At 40.4% G+C, this 19164-nt stretch overlaps 7 protein-coding genes across 11 annotated transcripts in view; 3 read left to right on the forward strand and 4 right to left on the reverse strand.

The window, feature by feature from the left end:
- Nucleotides 1-556: 556 nt before the first annotated feature.
- Nucleotides 557-2795, forward strand: LOC133847621 (tetratricopeptide repeat protein 17). Its single transcript, XM_062282784.1, has one exon. The coding sequence runs from the start codon at nucleotides 686-688 to the stop codon at nucleotides 2081-2083; it is 1398 nt and encodes a 465-aa protein (XP_062138768.1). The 5' UTR covers nucleotides 557-685; the 3' UTR covers nucleotides 2084-2795.
- LOC133847623 (rhythmically expressed gene 2 protein) lies at nucleotides 2203-3715 on the reverse strand. Its single transcript, XM_062282787.1, has one exon. It carries the CDS (start codon nucleotides 3584-3586, stop codon nucleotides 2813-2815), a length of 774 nt encoding a protein of 257 aa, XP_062138771.1. The 5' UTR covers nucleotides 3587-3715; the 3' UTR covers nucleotides 2203-2812.
- Nucleotides 3716-4060: 345 nt separating this feature from the next.
- LOC133847624 (uncharacterized) lies at nucleotides 4061-4875 on the reverse strand. The gene has a single exon (XM_062282788.1). The coding sequence runs from the start codon at nucleotides 4743-4745 to the stop codon at nucleotides 4179-4181; it is 567 nt and encodes a 188-aa protein (XP_062138772.1). The 5' UTR covers nucleotides 4746-4875; the 3' UTR covers nucleotides 4061-4178.
- Nucleotides 4876-5001: 126 nt separating this feature from the next.
- On the forward strand, nucleotides 5002-6349 carry LOC133847622 (cell cycle negative regulator roughex). Its single transcript, XM_062282786.1, has 2 exons — nucleotides 5002-5129; nucleotides 5191-6349. Exons 1-2 carry the CDS (start codon nucleotides 5099-5101, stop codon nucleotides 6009-6011), a joined length of 852 nt encoding a protein of 283 aa, XP_062138770.1. The 5' UTR covers nucleotides 5002-5098; the 3' UTR covers nucleotides 6012-6349.
- A 159-nt stretch (nucleotides 6350-6508) lies between these two features.
- Nucleotides 6509-10584, forward strand: LOC133849369 (pleckstrin homology domain-containing family F member 1 homolog). 3 transcript variants are annotated; one of them, XM_062285409.1, is made up of 4 exons: nucleotides 6509-6686; nucleotides 6753-7210; nucleotides 7272-7436; nucleotides 10355-10584. In XM_062285409.1, exons 1-4 carry the CDS (start codon nucleotides 6605-6607, stop codon nucleotides 10445-10447), a joined length of 798 nt encoding a protein of 265 aa, XP_062141393.1. In that variant the 5' UTR covers nucleotides 6509-6604; the 3' UTR covers nucleotides 10448-10584. The 3 variants fall into 3 exon arrangements, with proteins under 3 accessions (XP_062141393.1, XP_062141392.1, XP_062141391.1); XM_062285408.1 differs by having other exon boundaries at nucleotides 6514-6686; nucleotides 6744-7210; XM_062285407.1 differs by lacking the exons at nucleotides 6509-6686; nucleotides 6753-7210; nucleotides 7272-7436 and adding an exon at nucleotides 7605-9548.
- Nucleotides 10585-11987: 1403 nt separating this feature from the next.
- LOC133849370 (small ribosomal subunit protein uS2) lies at nucleotides 11988-13566 on the reverse strand. The gene is made up of 3 exons (XM_062285410.1): nucleotides 13426-13566; nucleotides 12915-13157; nucleotides 11988-12693 (listed from the first exon to the last, which is right to left on the reverse strand). The coding sequence occupies exons 2-3, from the start codon at nucleotides 13131-13133 to the stop codon at nucleotides 12097-12099; spliced, it is 816 nt and encodes a 271-aa protein (XP_062141394.1). The 5' UTR covers nucleotides 13134-13157; nucleotides 13426-13566; the 3' UTR covers nucleotides 11988-12096.
- Nucleotides 13567-14265: 699 nt separating this feature from the next.
- Nucleotides 14266-19164, reverse strand: part of LOC133849366 (glutamate receptor ionotropic, NMDA 2B) — a 38664-nt gene continuing 33765 nt past the window's right edge. For all 3 annotated transcript variants that reach the window (XM_062285401.1, XM_062285402.1, XM_062285400.1), the window contains exon 11: nucleotides 14266-17858. In XM_062285401.1, coding sequence (XP_062141385.1) covers nucleotides 17816-17858 — 43 coding nt within the window. In that variant the 3' untranslated portion in view covers nucleotides 14266-17815. The remainder of the gene's footprint in view (nucleotides 17859-19164) is intronic.

Consider the following 19164-nt stretch of genomic DNA (forward strand, 5'->3'; position numbering starts at 1 on the left):
AAAAGAGCGCCATAACTTATAAGGGTTGTGAATTCAGAAATTTTAGAAAAACAGGACAAATTGAGAATTTATGATAAAAATTGACAGTATTTTATACCATTTAGGAATAAAGGCATGCATATCGATGTTTATTAATGATATATAATAGAAATAATAAAATGATATAGAATTATTTACTATAAAATATATTAGATGTTTTTAAACATGCAAGCCAAATTTCTTAAACCTTGTGTTACAATTTAATGATAATTATTGACTGCTGATTGCTGCTAAAAACAAAATCAAGGTGACCATATACTACAATTGCGAGATAATTATTTATTTACATTTTCTTTTAAAAATATGAACACTGCAACATAATACAATATATACATATAGGGCAAAGGTAAATTCTGTCTTTACTTATATTAAGCATTTCATTTAGTTAATTTAATGTTCGTTTACATTTTTAATATGAATTTTTACATATTTTTGGGAACAATTAAGAAAAATAAGCGATGGAAATCTAGTATATTTGAATTTGAATGTGGCATTTGGCATCATTTGCGCGGTTGAGTTACGGTCACACCACAACTGCCGTCCCTGTTTATTTACATTGCACACACGAAATTGCAGTTTGACTGTTTTCGTTTGTTTACAATAAAAATAAAGCCGTGCGATTGGGTGAACTCCAGCCAAATGCACGATGCGACGCCTGTGGTGCCAGTTTGTAGTTGCCGCCTGTTGCTGCGTCCACGTGCTCATCGCCAGCAGCAATCATTGGGTGCTTAAGGACGAGCACATTGTGCAAAAGTTGGATTCCCGGTTTTTTATGCGAGAGCCGCACAATTTGATCGCATTCCTCGAGCAGATACGCTACAACGATTACGTGGAGCGTAGCTATCTGGAGCTGCTGCGCAAGCGCGAACAGATTGCCGAGCACCTGCGCTTCTCGATGCGCTTTGGCGAAGATCTGGCGGAGCAGGCAAAATGTGCCATGGACTTTTATGTGCTGGAGAAGAGCATGTCGTATCTGAAGATAACACCCGATCAATTCCGACGCATCAATTTGCCCGAGCATCGGGTGCTGCGACAGGCGACGCCGTTAAAAGCGCCGCCAACCGATGGCGATGTTGCTTTGGAGCCAATTTGTGGCGATTATCATGAGCTGGGCGTGGGTCCCGCCACCTACGATCATCTGGAGAGCTTCCAGCCCGATGTGCTCGCCACGGCGTACGTGGACAGGGAGCACGACTCAAACATTGGCACCGCCAACGCGGAGCTAATGCGTCGCTTTGCCCTGGACGGACTTCAAAGGCAACCGGATTCGTGGAAGTTTCACACACTCAGCTCGTACTATTGGCGCATTCGTGGCAACGCCTTGCAGGCGCTGCCTTGTGCCCGGCTGGCCACTATGCTGGCGCCACCCGAGCACAAGGACATTCCACTCTTGAGCCTGGGCACAATTCTGTTTCGCATGGGCCGCCTGGCGGATGCGGATCTGATATTGAGCGCTGCGGTGGAGCATGCACCGCAGGTGGCCGAGAATCATGTGGTGTTAGCCTCGGCGCTGGCATTGAAGCATGACTTTAATCGATCGCAGCAGCATTTCGATGAGGCCGAACGTTTGGATCCCAGTACTTTGCCGCACACGCAGCAAGTGAGGAATTTCATCAGCTGCCTGGAAAATCTGACCAAGAAGAGCTCCAAGATTGACAGCTATGTGAAGTACATGAAGAACGAGCTGAAGGAGTTCAAGCAGCTCAAATATCACATCTCGCAGCATCATGAGCGCCTGGTGCAGCAACAGTTGCCACTTGGGGCACGGCGTTTTCTCGATTCACGTGCCAACAGCGAGGATCTGCATCGGCGTGGACAATACTGCAGCACACGGACGCCAAGTGGCTCCGATGAGCCGATACTCTTCTGTGACTTTTACTCCGACATGCAGATGCGGCTCGAGAGCAAGGACATTGACATCGATGTCCTCGAAAGGGATTTGATGGCGAACACGGAGAGCGTGATACGACAGGTCTCGACGGAGATACGCAAGCAGTTCAATCTGGAGCAGCTCAAGGCGGCTAAGGCCACCAAGGCCACGTAGTCGTCGACGAAGTTCATTCAATGCATTCCTCCCCTGGAAACCATTTTAGATTCGGGTCACAAATTAGATTTTAACTCTTTTGTAACATATAATTTAAGTGAGCGGCTTTTGATGCCCGGTAGCAAACGGGCTATACAGGAGATGCCAACTGCATGGGAATCGTGTCACAAATTAGCTTGTAGCTAGGAATAAACATGTAGTGTAAGTTGTCTTTTGTACCCTGTAATTAAGATATCTATTTCCGTCTGTCCGTCGTTGTGTGTATTAACATTTAGTGTAAGCTGTGTTTAATACCCTGCAATTAGAGAATCTAAAATATGTTTTCGAAATTCAATTGTAAACTACAAATAAGCTACCGGGTAGCTACGAGTCGAGCACACTCGACTGTCTTTCGTGTTGCTAATGTGTTAAATTTGTGTACAATAAGTTCTATTTGTTTAGCCTACTTGTAATTTATGCATTAACATTAACTATAAGCTTCTTTTTATACCCTGTAATCCTCATCTCGAGCATGTTTGTCTCCGACTAGAGCAGCTGGAGCTATAAGATTTATACTCCAAGTTCTCTCTTGGCTACCGGGTAGCTGCGAGTCGGATGCTCACGCTAATTCTGAATACAGTATGAAATAAGTTTTTTTTATTTAGTCGTTTACTATTACTCTGTGAGAATCCTCTAGAGAATTCATCATCCAATAAAATACAACAGCGTATAAATAACAAATGTCCGTGGTCACCAGCGTATCTCCTGCGTTTCCAGCGCCTCCAGCATCTCCGCCAGACTTCCAAATGTGTGATGCGCCGTTGCTTCGATCTGAGCATCGAGATGGGGCTGCACCAGCAAACTGCTCCAGCCACTTTGACGTGCGCCCGCATAGTCCATGTCGTACTTGTTGCCAATATGCAGCGCCTGATTGGCCGTCGAGATCTTCGCCTGCCGCAGAGCCAGTTGAAAGATACCCGGATCTGGCTTCATGACGCCCGCTTCGTAGGAGCTCAAGATGAAATCGAACTGCTGGCCAAAGCCCATCGCATCCAGCACCTGTGCCACCGAGGGATCAAAGTTGGAGATAACCCCGACGCACTTGCCTGCCAAGCGCATGCGATGCACCAGCTCCTGGGCACCGGGAACTGGCGTCCAACAGGCGCTAGTGCGGAATAGCGTCAGCAGCTCCTCGGCTATTATGGCCACTTTCTCGCCGGGTATTTGGTTGTCGACACAGGCAAATGTTCGAGTGACCAATTGCCGCCACCAGTCTTGCCACTTTATGGAGGGACTGGATGATGAGCTGCAGCCGAAATTCGGATAAGTTTTGCTCATCCATTTGAATTGCTGTCCAAAGCAGGCGGCCATTTTGGATTTGTCCAAGCCCACGACGCCGCAGGCAGCAGCTGTTGCCACATATTGTCCAATAGGGTCGTTTAACTTAACCAGCGTATCCGTTACATCGAACGTAACCAGGCGAAACGATCGCAAATTGCGCACAAATTGTGCGGTCAACGACATTATGGCACACGAAGCGGTGTGGCCAGCTGCTGTGCGGCTGTGCTTCAGGCTTCTAAATATGCCATTGGGCTCAAAAGTCAATTTCCTTACTCCAATTATAGCATTACGATTTCGTGCTGAACAAAAGAATATTCTCACAAAGAACACAAATATATAATATATAGCATAGATAACTGTCTGACAAATGCTGGCATGCTAATATACCAAAAGCCACAAAACAATATGCATCAATAACGGTCACACATGACTGCGGCTATTTGAATTGTTATCGATAGACTCGCTACTCGACTAAACATTTAACTGTGCTTAATTTTGTATTTTTAATATTAATATAAATGAATAAAAACCATTGTCGAAAAATCTATGTTTTGCTGCCCCTCCATCTCCCACAAACGTAACAAACGTAATTGTCACTCCCTTTGGTGAGTACTGCTGTATAACAGAATCGATCCGTTATATCGATAAAAAGGTCGCTTTAAATTTGACTGTTATATTTAAATTGCTTATGAAATGCGCGCATTTAATATTCGTCTCTATAATAATTAGTATTTAACAATCCACTCTTTAGCATCGTCCGGACTTCAAGCATGGATCACTTTCTTTCTTCTGTTGTTGTTGTAGATCCCTTCGAGAGCTGTTGGCCATTTGACGACGACGACTTTGTGTTTTGCACTGCAGCGACTTGCTTATTGAATACAAAACTGTGATACTGACTCGCCAACTGGGCGCACTTCAACGGCTCGCTGCCGTACTCCCGATAACAGGCTATCAATTGTCGCTCCATTCCCTCAATATCGTCGGAGCACTCATTGGCCTTAGCCCATTTGACGGGTTGCCCAAATAAATGATGCACTCGGTCCAACGTCTTGCTAAACTGTAATTCCTCAATTTCCGTTGAGCGTCGTGTCCACGATGAAGCGGCAGCGGTCATTGGTTGTGGAACCTGCGCTGTTTTTTCCGCCGTTGCTGTGCGGGCACACTTCTCACAGATAAGCTGACTTGCTGCAGTTGGCATCTCCGTCGGCTTATGGGTGATTGCGTTTGAAGAGGAGGGTGGGGCGGAGGCCTTCTCAACGCGCTCCAAGACATCGCGGCTAATTTGAAATGGCGATGCATTGGACATTTGCACTGTTTGAGGCTTGCTGTTGCTGGCACCCATATTCAAACCTATATAAGACACGTAGTAAATGTCGATCAGAATCGTGGGATTCGTATTTGTATATAATTTTTTGTTGGTTCATAAAAATGGAATATAGCCTGATAACTCAAATTTAATTCTGTGTGCCATACATCAATCAAACATCATTGTATGTATTGTATGTAGAATTTGGTAACTGGGCACACTATGTGGCACTTTAAAAAAATACTGTCAATTTATATATATATATTTTTTTTTTGGTATTTTCATGTGGCTTTCCATTTGAATTGCGTATTGCGGTCACGCTAATTATCATTTGTTTTAATTTATAACGCGGATCGTTTATAATTTTGTTATTTTCTCGAAGTTTTACAATGCAATGCAAAAATAGTGTTGAGCTATCAAGTAACTAAAATCGAACAAAAGTAAAACGTATAATTATATATATATACTTTTTAATTTGCAGAGACGCCAGCGGAGATACTGCATCAATACATAGAATGCATCAACGATGGCGATGTGAAAAGAACTGTGACCGAGGACTGCATACTCAATTTATTTGCGCGCAGCGTGCAGGGCGGCGATGCTGTCGCCCGATTTCTGCGCATCCAGCTCTCTGGACGTTACAATCACACAGATTTCGGCATCCCCAGTTGTTGTGCAATATCGCAGCAAGAGCTGCTCACAGAACGCTACTCGCGTCGTTTTGAGCGACATTGGCGGCGGAAGCGAGCAGCGGAGGAACCTCGAGTTGACAGCGATGATGATGTAGAGGATGTGAATGATGATCAGAGCCCAAACAAACGGCAAGTGACGCCACCGCGGTCCTCCAAAGTCACAACAAAATTGCAATATATCGAAGCCAATGGTGTTCTTAAGACACTGCGGGACAACGCTGACGACAGCGATGGCGGCCTAGATTTTGGTGACTGTCGTCAGGTGCGATTGGTGCTAGGATTTCGACACACTTCGGCACCTCAAGTCTGCCTAATTGTTTACGAGAAGCTGCAAGCGCGGTCATCTCGTCTACCTATTGAACTGCAGCGTTCGCGGAACTATCGCAACGTTCATACCGATGACGAGGGAGAAACGCCTGCTCCGTTAAACGTTCGGCGGACTCTTTTTGGTCCAGGCAATGACGATGACGACGAAGATCCGGTTATATTGGCAGTTGAGGTATCGCCCAAGCCTCGTCCTTTGAGCCGGAAGCGTCCACATGCTAGGGACGAGCAGCAACAGAAGGCAACCAAAAACCCCACTACTGTGTTCAACAGTATGCGTTTCTAGGATTATTTTGGTTACCTAAACTGTTCATGTTAGCACAATTTTCATTCATCAAACTAATATAATAGTTAAGATCATCATACACACACACACACACACACATAAATACAAAAGACGTATTTATGTGTTGGTGAGAAGACTGATTGATGTATTATTTAATCCCAGTTAAAATTTTATATTTGTACGAATCACAATTTGTATGGAACATATGTAATATTTGTACATAAGTGTTATAATAAAAAATTCTAAAACTTGAAATATGAGCATAATTCAAATAATCTATTAACTACTGTTTGCAGTAACCAGGCTATCGATGACTTATCGATTGCATTTCAAATAATTGGTATATCGACTCAAAACTTTAAACACATGAATAAATTAATTAAATTGAAAATATAAAGCTAAATATTTCTAGCAGCATATTATAACTATGTCAATTTTATGTACATTTCCCACTGATTGACAATCGAGCTGCTGATCTGAATAATAATCGATATATATTGCAAGCAACCCTGTGTAAACTGGAAGCGTGTGGCTTTGTTTTCCCGTTTGAAATTTACAGCAGACGCGACATTAAAAACCAATTGAAAAGGATCATGGATGCATTTATAAATGATAGTAATCTAATTAAATTCGATATGGACTGCGACGATTTAAAAAGTGCCGCAGATGATTGTGGTGAGTATTTTCACAAGTATTTGAGCTGTGCGAAAGAAACAAATTGCGCCATTTTAGCGTCAACAGCAACAATAACATCAGCAAACGACGCAGACAAGGAGAACACAATAAGAACTCACATCCCATTGGATTGGAATAACTGCTCATCGCCAGTTGCTACAAACATTAAAGTGGATGAAGCTGCACAGGAGGAAGAATCTGTCCAAGACGTAAAGCCAAAACTTAAACTTAATTGGTCAACAGATTTTAAGGACCACAATCGGTTCAATGACGGAGGCAACAATTTGGCGCCACCCCGCGCCTATGAGTTCTTCGAGGTCTACCAGGACAGAAAGGAAAAGGCCATTAAACAGCGGGAGGAAGAAGAGCGCAGAGCACGACAGTTTCACAGTCGACCAGTGCCAAATTTTAAGGCATTACATAGAAAACTGGATGACATAAGGGTGATACACCGGATTACGGTGCCCATTACGCCGGAGACAATGAAACATTCGCTAGCTTATAAAGAACAGCACAAGGATCAGGTTTGCCATAAAGATAAATGAAATCAATATCAAAACGTTTCTAAATCCTCACTTTGTGCAGAACGGCGGGAAAAATGACAATATCGATTCACACCCAGATGTTAAAGAGGAGCGCAAACATCGTTTGGAGACGAAGCCCTTTAAATTGCATACAAATCAACGGGTACGTGAAAGGCAGGAGTTCGATGCTGTTGTTAAGATAAATATGGCCCAAAGAAAGAATAAGGTAAATTGAAAGTTTGCCACAAAAATCAAATATTACTCGTCCCCCTGTGTTGAGCCGCCCTGTGCTAGAGGCGTTGCATTGAGAGCTATCGATAGAGCGACTTACAGTTGCGTTGGCTATCGCTCGTATTTGCGTTTGTTATCGACTCGCATTTGCGTTAGCAGCTGCAATTTAGCAGATGGTTGAAATTACAAGTTGCGAGTGTTTAGACGGTTTGATTTTGTAATTGAAGCGGCACATTTCATTGTATAGCTGCGAATCAAATTCATCAATCAATTAATCAATCAAAAGCTGGCGTAGTAGGCTTGGCTCAGTGAGTGAGCAGCAGCAGCAGCAGTTTGCAAGCAAATACACACGTAATAAATAAACACTACACATATCACATGCATATGCATATGTAGCGCTGTATGTGTTTTGTGTGCGTACATGTGTGTGTGTATGCATACTTGTTGTTTGTGTGTGGTGTGAGTCATGACGTTTCGGTAAACGGGACGGCGTAGAAAAAAAACATATATTGCGTGTGTGCGGCGGTGTGTTGTACTGAAACGAACGCGTGACTCGCCAAAAAAAAAATACACAGCAATTCGATAAATAAATTCGCAAAGAATCGCAGAACGCAGAAATTATCTCGGCAAGTACAAAGGATCTGTGTGTGTGTGTTGTGTGTCGAGGCAGCTGCTGCGCCCCTAACATACATTCATACAGGGGAACAAGCACGCACACAAGCGAATAAGCGCAGTAACAGAGTATTAACAGCGCTAGTGTGTGGGAGCACAACAGACAGTAGTGAGAAGCAGAAGCAAAGGAAGAGGAAGAGCAGTCACAAGCACAAGCGAGTACCGAGTGGGAGCAGCACAGCAACAGCAACAACAATAACAGTGCCAGTGGGAGCAGCAGTAGAAACAACAACAACAACAGTTGTGAGAAGAGGAAGCAGAAGCAGAGAAGCAGCGCTGCCGCCGTCACAGTTGAAGTACGCTGCGCTGTTTAGTGAAGCAACAGTCTCGCTGTCTATTTGAAACTTCTTCAACTGCGGCCGCAACTTTCGCTGCAGCCAAACAGCAGCAGCAACAACAACAACAACAACTGCGACAACGACAACAGTAAACAAAATGGTCGATCGTCTTGTCAACTCGGAACTAAACACACGACGCATTGCGTCCGTGGAGAGCTGCTTTGGCAGTTCCGGCGTCCCCCTCGCCGTCCCCGGCCGCGTCCTCGTCGGCGAGGGCGTGCTCACGAAAATGTGCCGCAAGCGGCCAAAGTCGCGACAGTTCTTCCTGTTCAATGACATCCTTGTGTACGGGAACATTGTGATCGGGAAGAAGAAGTACAACAAGCAGCACATCATGCCGCTCGAGGAGGTCTCCCTGGAGTCGATTGACGACAATCAGCAGTATCACAATGGCTGGTACATTCGGACCACGACAAAGTCGTTTGTGGTGTACGCGGCGACGAGCACCGAGAAGCAGGAATGGATGGCGCACATCAACAAGTGTGTGGAGGATTTGCTGCGCAAGAGCGGCAAGAAGCCGGTGGAGAATCATGCCGCTGTCTGGGTACCGGATGCGGAGGCCAGCATTTGCATGCACTGCAAGAAGACGCAGTTCACGTTCGTGCAGCGTCGCCACCATTGTCGCAACTGTGGCGCCGTCGTCTGTGCCGGCTGCTCCGCCAAGAAGTTCCTCTTGCCCAAGCAGAGCACAAAGGCGCAACGTGTCTGCGACGCTTGCTACGATCGCTTGCGGCACACGCCGCCACACGCAGCCACCTCGAGTGCTGGTGGTCTTGGTCTTGGCGGCAGCAGCGCTCACGATCCGGATGCCAGCGATCGCAGCGGCTCCAAATTGGCCAACGACAGCTCGAACGATGATGACACCGATGAGGAGACCAATTCACCGCCAGCCGAGGCCCACGACGAGCCACGTTTCTATGGCGACAACAGCGTGTTGTCCGCCCAGGACGAGTCCATTGCATCCACAACATCGACGGGGATAGCTGCGATGTCGACACCTCTAGCTGCCAATCCGAATCCGAATGCGAATACGAATCCCAATCCGAATGCGACGCAGTCGCCGGTGGCCAACAACTGCTGAGCAAGGACCATCAGAGGTAGCTAACAGAGCGAGAGAGGGAGATCTTCTACATATATGTAAAGCCAGAGATTATATATATATAGTTAGTAATTAGATTGTCACGACGACGAATTCTGTGCGAATTCTTTATGCTAATCTTATCAGCGTTTGCGCTCTTTTTGTTCTTTTTTTTGTTGTTTTTTGTTTTTGATTAGCGTCAGTGTTTCCGCGCTTACGCATAGCATATAAAATATATATATATATGTAGATATCTGGCTCGATTTGTAGCGCAGCTGGCGTTAAGAAGAAAATTCGTAGAAAACAGATTGCGGCGACGACGCTATCAAAAATGATTGTTACAAATTGAATTATTGTTGTAATATAATATATAGTTGTGTTTAAAGTCCAATGTCAAATCCACGCTTAATCACAACTATATTATATATAAGCAGTTATATATGCGATGACTCAGATGCTCAACTGAAGATTAGCCGAGAGAAGTGGCAGCTAAATTGCTTTTTGCTTTATGACTCCTTGATATTATTGTATATTCCATATATTCCATAAAATTGTTTGCTCTCTCGCTGAGTCATGCCAAATACTATATCTTCATACTGCATATATTATATATATACTATACTCTATCTGTGTATATACAATTTAAATAGTTGGCATACAGCTGCTTAATTAATAGACAGCTGTCGGCGAAAGCAAATAAATTCTTGACTCAAGTTAAGCGCTTAGACTAGGCTAAACCGGGTATACAACAGTCGAGCATACTCCTCTTTATATTATGATCCTTTAATCTATTATGGTCTGGACTAATTTCTCCTTCTTTTGCAGGAAGACGAACAACGCAAGCAACAAGAGCTGGAACAAAAAAAGGAATTACGCAAATTAACGGAATTTAAAGCGCGTCCAAACCCTTTTAAATAACATAATCAAATCTAATAATAATAATAATAATATAAAATACTTCACACACTCTCACAGTAAGGAAAAAATAAGAACAACAACAACAACATTGTACTGTCGTCCTTCCCAAAATATTTAATTTATCGAAAGTAGCTAAACTCTTTTTGTATTTATGTAAATCATGTAAATTCGCATTTCAAATTCGATTTGCCAGATTTGTATAGATCAAATTCTCTATGTACACATATATATCTAGTTGAAGGAGAAGTCCACAGCAAAACAATTTTTGGGATCAATTGGTGATCGTGATCGTCGTGTATTTATTTTTTGTATTTTTTTTTTTCTTTGGCAATTTCGACGCGTGCGTTGGATCAATTAAAAAAATGGAGAGAGCGAGTCGTTTAACAAAATATTTTTGTAATTGTAAATGTTATTAATAAATTAAGCAGAAGCAGCGAAAGGCGTAAAAAGGATGAAACGAGAAGGAGATACAACATTATATAAAGCGATATTTTTTACATTCATTCAATACGGGGTTACGGATCAGATCAGATATCAGATGTCATATGTACTGTTAATTAGACAAGCATACATACTCTTATCTATATCATCATTATCAACTATTATTTTTCTACTATTTTTTTCCTTTTGTTCTCTGTCTCTCAATAACATTGTGTCGAAAACTAACATATTATTTTTGTTCATTATATACGGTTATATTTTTTTTTGTCTTTCGATTGAATGAAAGGTTTTAAGTATCTTTAAATCTAAGCAATAATTAACTGTTTTCTATTTGTATAAAGCGAAAATAAAAATAAATTTATTAATAATTAACTATTCAACTTTGACCTTAATTTTAAATGCAAGTTACGATACCACAAAAACCACTTTTAATAAATGTCGCGGAAATATTTAATAAGTCATAGAAACGAAGTTATTCGATGTGGGTTTAATCAGCACTAAATATGAACCGACATTTGCATTTCAGAATTTCTCCTTCAAATGTTACTTGGAGCAGGTAAAATACCAGGCGAACATAATGCAATAGCAAGAGGATCCACAAAAGAGAAGACAAAATGATCCTCTCAGAGCTTTTGCTTGTGGATCTGAAGAGCGGCAGAAAAAGCTCCTTGTGTACTTCAGTCCAAAGCTTGCTTCTCACTTATGTTCGCCTGGTATTTGGCACTGCTGATTTAGCATTTTTTAGGCCATCGCGAAGGCTTCGCGTGGCCAACACCAACAACAACAACTATTATGACACACAAAATAGAAGAGAGCGAGAGAATGCTCTCTGTTTACTTTTCTAACTCGCCTTTGAGTATTTGCGAGTCTGTGTTTATGTTGATACAAGTTGCAGATTTCAAATTCGCTATGTTTGAAAAAGAACGAGACAGCTGCTCATATAGCTGTCTCTATCGTTTTCATTACAAAATCGCAGTACTCAATTGGTAGCAATTCCTGATCAAGCGTACTGCAGCTAGCTGCACTGCTCTAACGCATGTTAACAGAGCTGCATGTCTGTCCCACTTGCACCCACAAGTAAACCATAGAAAACACGTGCTTTTTAAGTGAACATAAATGCTGAAGATGGTGTTTATTTATGTTGTACAGTCGCTGAAGCACCTTTTGGGCTGGCGTCTTCTTCTCAATGAAGGTGAGAGAGTCCTCACTTAGAACTGACCATCGCTACCCCAGGAGGTCTTGACGGTATCCTCGTTCCAGTCCTCAACACCGCCAACGGTCTCGGCAGCAACCTCATCGGCCCAGTTGGTGGTCTCCTCGACGGGATGGTCGACAGCCTCTTCAATCTTGGGTGGTGGCAGCAGCTCCTTGGCAGCTGCGGCCTCCTCCTTCTCAGCCTCCTCGGGATCGCGGTAGAAGAAGAGATCCACAACGACGGGCCACTCGGTGGTGCGCGAGATGGTGCCACGCAGACGGAGCACTTCACGGGCCAGCAGCCACCACATAAGACCGATGGAATGGGGCGACTTGTTGTTGCATGGGATGGCAATGTCGATGTAGCGCAGTGGCGAATCCGTGTTGGTGAAGGCAATCACGGGAATGTTCACATACGAGGCCTCCATGATGGGCTGGTGATCAGTGTTGGGATCGGTGACAACCAACAGACGTGGCTCACGGAAAGCGGGCTGAATCTGATTGGTGAAGGCACCGGGAGTGAAGCGACCAGCAATGGGTGTGGTGTCGGTGTACTTGGCGAACTTCAGCACAGCACGCTGGCCAAGGGGACGCGACGAGATGACGAAGACCTTTTGTTGGAGGAAAGTTGTGGGTTAGAAGGAAAATTGAAATATCAAGGAGAAATTTAGCAATTGCATTCGCTTGTGTTGTTGTTGCGTGGCGTGTGATCAGCATTGGAATTGAAATCATTGCATTTCATACCCGAAAGATAATTTTAACTTCATCATGTGCGCGCGCTCAACGCAAAACAACAGAAAGAGATAGCAAGTGAAAGATAGAGGTAACTTACATCTGAGGCGTTCTCAATGGCAACGATGGCGCGGGCAGCGAGCACCAGCTTCTCCCAGGTCTTGCCCAGGTTGATGATGTTGACGCCGTCAGCTCGACGCTTGAACACGTACTGCTCCATCTGGAAGTTGACGTTCTCCGAGCCCAAATGGGTCGTGGCGATCAACATCTTGGTAATGTCATCCTCCTTGAGGGACAAGATATCTAAGCCTCCCGACATTTTAACGTGAAAGAGTTACGAAACCTGCACACAAAAACACAATTGTTAATTTGCTGCCACAAAAATATTTACACTCATTTCACACATAACCTCAAACTGTGCCCAAGTGTACAAGAAAAAAATGTGCACGTGGAGCACGCAAATTGAGCACGCAAAATGCAGCAAATGCCAGACAGTTAAACATTTAACACTGTTCTTTTGTAGTTAGACATTATGGCAATAATTTTAAAAAAGCATTTGCTGCATTTTATTTGTTATTTGTCGGTGAAATTAATTTCCGAAAACCACTTACGTTCTGGATGCCGCTGGGAGCGTTGACAAAATGGACGAGTGGCAGGCATCATGCGTTCGAGCTGACATATGGTAAGTGTTGGAAAGTGTACGCATGTGCGTGCGTTGCTGCTGGCCAACACTGGCAGCAGCTGTTTGTGCGCAAGAATGCTGATTGCTATGAGTGGCGCGCGCAAAGCTGCTTGCTACGAAGTGCCTCCCAGTATTTTGAATTTGAATTGCCGCCCATTCGAGGAGAGAAAGAAATCAATAGTTTTCTGTTTTTGTATACACATTTATTGCAAGTTTGTTTGTTTATATTCGTAATGTACGTGTGTATGTATGTTTCCTCGTCGTAACTACCACATCAATGCATATTCGATAATATTGATTCATTTGGCTGGTTTTCATTTTTTCTTTTTGTTTTTGTTTTAGTGGTGTGATTTGAATTGGTTTTAGGTTTGATTCACTTGTAGTTGTTTTCTTGTTTTCTTCTATGATGCCAATACATTTGATGTTGTTGTTAAAAAATTGTATTATGAATTTGAAATACGATTCGTTGACAACAATATTTCAACAAGTGTTGTGTGTGTGTGTGTGTTATTTGTTGTTACAATTTGTTGTTCATGGAGTTTCATTTCGTCACGTGCATTAGTTTAAAAGTAATTAAAGTATGTACATACTTTCGAGCGAGCTTTCACATAGTATGTATGTGTGTATGAGTGTGAGTGTGTGTATGTGTGTGTGAGTGTTTATTTAAATATTCAATTTATTTACTTGCCATGGATTAACATGATTAAATGTGGTTGACGCGTTTGCTTTATACATTTCGGTTTTTTTGTTTTTTGGTTTTTTCGTTTCGTTTCGATTCGATTCGTTTCATTTTATTTGCTTTGATTTAATTTGTATATTTAGTAAACATTCAACAAAATGCCCTCATTATTTAATTTAATATCTATGTGTGTGTGTGCAATGTATCATGTATGTGTATGTGTGTGTGTTTTCGCTCTTGGCTCTTTTACGTACTCGTTCCGTAACTTAATAACATTAATAATAATAAAAAACAACATGTTCTATACATACACATATATATGTTATATATATATGTTATATATATATATACTGGTACATAAAACACATTTTGTGTATTCCACGAGACTTAGCTTAATTTCCTTTTTAGGGGGTTTTTAGTGTTAAATTACTAACTACTTATACAATGTAATGTTAACTTGTTTTACTTGTTTTAATTTGTCCGTAAATCTTTTCCACTCATTTCCACTCTTTCTCGTTCTCGTTCTCGTACTCCTTCTTCTCTTCTCTTATCTTCTCTGATCTGCTGCTTCGGATTTTTCATTTTCGTTTCCGTTTCCGCTTTACGCTTTCAATGTGAACAATTTGTCTTAAAAAATATATACGTAATAATTAACATTTCGCTATTATTCTTTTTTTTGTGTTTTTACTTTTGCTTTTGCTTTTTCTCCGCTATTTCTCTCTTTCTTCTTCTCTTTCTGTTTCCACTTTCAACTTCACTTCGATTCTGTACTTAATTGTGTATAAAATATTTTTACTACAAAAAATCACTCTTTGCAAATAAAACTCAATGCATTTTGTTTTTATATTTCTGTTAACATTTGTTTGCTTTCATCATTTTTTTTTTGTGTTTTGCTTGTTTTTTGTTTTGATTTGTTGAGATAACAAGCTTAAAGCGATTACATTCAGTAAATATAGATCAACAATCCAATTATAGTATGCAAGTGTGTGTGTGTGTGTATGTGTGTGTCGCACACACACACACACATATATATATTTAGAGTACACATGGATAGTCGCAGTGTGCAAATTGCTTGAATAAGTAGCTTTAGCTTTCTTTTTTTTTCTTTTGCTTTATCCTTTACATGGACAGACATCGTGTATGTATGTGTGAGTGTGTGTGTGTGTGTGTGTGTTCATTTTCGTTCACTTCTTCCCGTATTTGTCTATCGATAAATGTATCGTCTTACCTCCATGTTTTTTTGTGCGTACATGTGACTGTCAGATCATTGTATATCGATAAATGTATCGTCCTACCTCCATGTTTGTGTGTGCGTGCATGTGAGTGTGACTGTCAGATCATTTTCGATCACTTCTTCTCATATTTGTATATCGATAAATGTATCGCCTTACTTTACGTGAGCCAATCGTTCAATTTGTTTAAAATATTATTATGTTTATTTTCCATTCGACACTCTAAACATTTAGAAGACACACAAACGAATACCAACACAAACATTTAATTATCAAATTCTTTTCGTTTTTTCTTTTTTCTTTTTTTGCTTAGTTAAATTTAAATTTTTGTTTTTTTTTCTTGTTTAGCTTTGATTTTGTTTAATTTAAAATAGTTTTTTTTTAGGTTTTCGTTTTTATCATTTAAGCAAATTTCAGTTTTAGTTAGTTAGTTTTTATTTAGCTTTCTAAGGGTTTAATTTTATTCATTTTTTAGCTTCTGCTTTTGCTTTTGTTTTGTGTTCTATCCTGAACCCAGAGAGCGGGAGAGTTGTGAGAAGCGTGTTCATAGCTAATGCCAAATTATACAGATATAACGGGTATATTCTAGTCGACTATTATATATGGTAGAATCGAAATGCGGATAAACTCAATTTACTGGGTGGCGTATACGTGATATGCTAAATTATATAAGTATATATTCAAGAGTCGAGTATAATAATTGGAAATACAACTTCTACTTATTAACAGATAACAGCATACGAGTATATTTTTTGGTTTTTACTACTTTTGTGTCATTGTGAGCTGCGGAGGACAAAAGAGAACTTAATGCGTAATCGAGGGCGTATACTTGATATTCATAATGAAGAGGAAAGCATTAGCATTAGATTGTTGAGATTGGAGTAGTTATAGCTTTGGATTGAATTGTGAATTGAATTGAATCGATTAAGAATTTCTAGTTTATATTCTCATTGCACTTTTGTTGTTGGCTTGTTGGCTTGTTTGTTTGTTTGTTGCTTGTTGTTGTTGTTGTTGTTTGAGTGGCACATAAGCACTTTGTTCCTCAAAATCAGGAGAAAAACGTATATATGTATATATGTTTGTATGTATATGTATATGTATATATAAATATCAATAAATGTATATGTACGTGTATATGCAATAACATTCATATCGTAATCGTAATCGTAATCATAATAATTAAGTAAATACATACAATATAAATATGTTAATGTGTATATCTTTAGCAATTATTCATTTAGTTTCAATTATCATCATCATTTCGCATTTCGCATTTTCATTTCTCGTTCATTTTGCGGGAAACTCTAGTTCCAGTTCCACTTTCAGATCATTTTCGTTCATTTCTTCTCGTGTTTGTATATCGATAACTTTATCGTCTTACCTCCATGGTTTGTGTGTGCGTGCGTGCGTGTGAGTGTGACTGTCAGATCATTTCATTTCGATCATTCTCTCATATATCGATAAATTTATCGTTCCACCTCCATGTTTTGTGTGTTTGCGTGCATGTGAGTGTCTCTGTGTTTGCGTTGGTGTAAATTCAACAGTAAAATAAATTTGACTATATCATTGTGCTTCGTGTTGCGCACCTCAATCGCGTTAAATGCACAATTGATTTGCTTTGTTAACATTTTCAACTTAATTGCATAAATATTTATTTTGCGTTTCTTCCATCTCCATCTCCATTTTCACTTTCTGTGACTATTTTGCATAATTACGAGCTTGTATAAATGTTGTTTTGCTTCATTAAATCCTGAAATCTGAACTCCTAGTTTTTCTCTCTCTTTCTATCCCTATCTCTTTCTCTTTCTCTGTGTCTGCCTGCGTGTGTGTTTGTTTTTGTGTGAGGCGCTTTGGGCTTTGGTTTAATATTTTTTTTTTTCGATTTCGTTTTTATTTTAGGTTTAGTTTTAGTTTTTAAATTGTTCTTTAACTTTTAAAAAGCTTTCAGTTTACATTTATTTGAAACATTTCTTTATCTGCCATTTTGTGGGCATCATTTTGATTAAATATACACCTATATTTTGTATATATACGAAGAGTTTGGAGACGTTTTTTTTTTGGTTTTTCTTTTTTACATTTTTCTTAATGTTTGTGTTTGTTTTTTGTTTTTGTTTTTGTTAATATTTTCTTTTTTATTGGTGTAAATTTGCAATTGCAGTCCGTTTAGTTTTTCTGCTTCGTCAATTTGTAATTGTAGCCTTAATCAAAAAAAAAAACAGACAAGTTATCGATAACAGAACAACCGATAAAAACATTGCTCATTTGCTTGCTGATTAAAATGCATAATACTTGTTGTTGTTGTTGTTGTTAATTTGCTGTTGATTGGGGCTTCAACTATTGGTAAGACTTAGATATTTAAGATTAGGATTAGTGGCAATGCCAACCATATGTGATTCACTCCAATCGCTTCAGAGCACTGTCTCCATCTCGGCGATTTCCGTTTTGTAGGACCTTTTATTTAATATGCAAAGATATGGGAACAACTCCAAAATGTTAGTTCAATCGCAGTGCAGAGCAAAGTCTGCGTTTAATCATTGATTCAAAATCATGCACATTCACTATCAACATCAATATCAAGAGTAAAGGGATACAGATAGGGATAGGGTAGTTCTCTCTTCCTCTCTTCCTTTCTTCCCCTGGCCCACATTCCTCCCTACACTTGAACGCATCTTGAGTTGCTCTGCAAATAATTTTAGTAAATATCCTCAGCGCAAATCGAGGGCATTAGTCATTACAAGGAAGCATCCTTGCTGTGCAAGGATTCGGCTCGAGTTCCGATTCCGATTTCGATTCGCAGTCGCCTTTCGAGTAAGTAATTCGAGTAGCGGTCACTCGATGGACCACAGCATCATCCATCAATCAATCGTCTCTACTTCCCACTCTCCACTTTCCCTCTCTCCTTTACTCTACCCACAAAGATTCTTTCGCATTGTGCGCGAAAAAAAACCTCAAAAAAAAACTTTATACCGAAACTATTGTTGCATGACGTCATGTGTGTAGACGTGTGTGTGTGTGTGTCTGCGAGTGGCTGTGTGTGTGTGTGTAAGTCCACAAGTTTAAGAAATTGGAAAATAAATCATTGCTTATGTATTTATGATATGCCGGGATTACAACAAGTCCGCAACCTCTGTAAACCCAAACACATGTTCATAAACCAAAGTGCTTTGCAGAGCGTCAAGTGTCGTCGCGTCTGCTCGACTAAGCAATACCTCGCATTGCGAAATTCACAAATCAAATTTGGTATTTAAGATGGAAGCTTGAAATTTTAGTAGCGTTGTTTGATATAAATAAATAAATAATAAGTGAACAAAAATTACAAAACAAAAGGCACTAAAATCATTAACAACATTACGCATACGTTAAATGGGAAAGAAAACTATGTTGATAATATATCGCCTAGGAATATACTTTAAAATACTAGAAATATGAATAATTAATATACCAATTAAAAATACTAAATTAGCCTGAAGGCCTTAGTTGTATTATTTCAATAAAATAATAATGCAACTATAAAATATGTAGACATTAAGTAAGCTGTTGCGTAAGCAGAGAAATGTTGTATTAAAAATGAGTGTTAATAACGAATTAAAAATATCATAAAACGATATGTCCACTTTTTAATGTGAACTAGAAAATATAAATTTAATTTTGTGCCGCTTTTCGATTTAAGTTGAGCATGACCGTTTTTCTCTTTTCAGCGATTTGCTAATTTCCAGGGTATGCGGAAAGTGATGTTAACAAGAGCATATCCTACTTT

This window comes from Drosophila sulfurigaster, chromosome X (assembly GCF_023558435.1).
Source record: "Drosophila sulfurigaster albostrigata strain 15112-1811.04 chromosome X, ASM2355843v2, whole genome shotgun sequence".
Lineage (NCBI taxonomy): Eukaryota > Metazoa > Arthropoda > Insecta > Diptera > Drosophilidae > Drosophila > Drosophila sulfurigaster.

What these genes read in the sequence shown, in the direction of transcription:
- LOC133847621 (XM_062282784.1), top strand. Translation starts at nt 686, where the DNA reads ATGCGACGCCTGTGGTGCCAGTTTGTAGTTGCCGCCTGTTGCTGCGTC.
- LOC133847623 (XM_062282787.1), bottom strand. Translation starts at nt 3,586, where the DNA reads ATGTCGTTGACCGCACAATTTGTGCGCAATTTGCGATCGTTTCGCCTG.
- LOC133847624 (XM_062282788.1), bottom strand. Translation starts at nt 4,745, where the DNA reads ATGGGTGCCAGCAACAGCAAGCCTCAAACAGTGCAAATGTCCAATGCA.
- LOC133847622 (XM_062282786.1), top strand. Translation starts at nt 5,099, where the DNA reads ATGCAATGCAAAAATAGTGTTGAGCTATCAA. An exon ending in AAATAGTGTTGAGCTATCAA is followed by an intron (nt 5,130 to 5,190) that starts GTAACTAAAATC and finishes TTTAATTTGCAG; the next exon opens with AGACGCCAGCGGAGATACTG.
- LOC133849369 (XM_062285407.1), top strand. Translation starts at nt 8,549, where the DNA reads ATGGTCGATCGTCTTGTCAACTCGGAACTAAACACACGACGCATTGCG.
- LOC133849370 (XM_062285410.1), bottom strand. Translation starts at nt 13,133, where the DNA reads ATGTCGGGAGGCTTAGATATCTTGTCCCTCAAGGAGGATGACATTACC. An exon ending in CCATTGAGAACGCCTCAGAT is followed by an intron (nt 12,694 to 12,914) that starts GTAAGTTACCTC and finishes CTCCAACAAAAG; the next exon opens with GTCTTCGTCATCTCGTCGCG.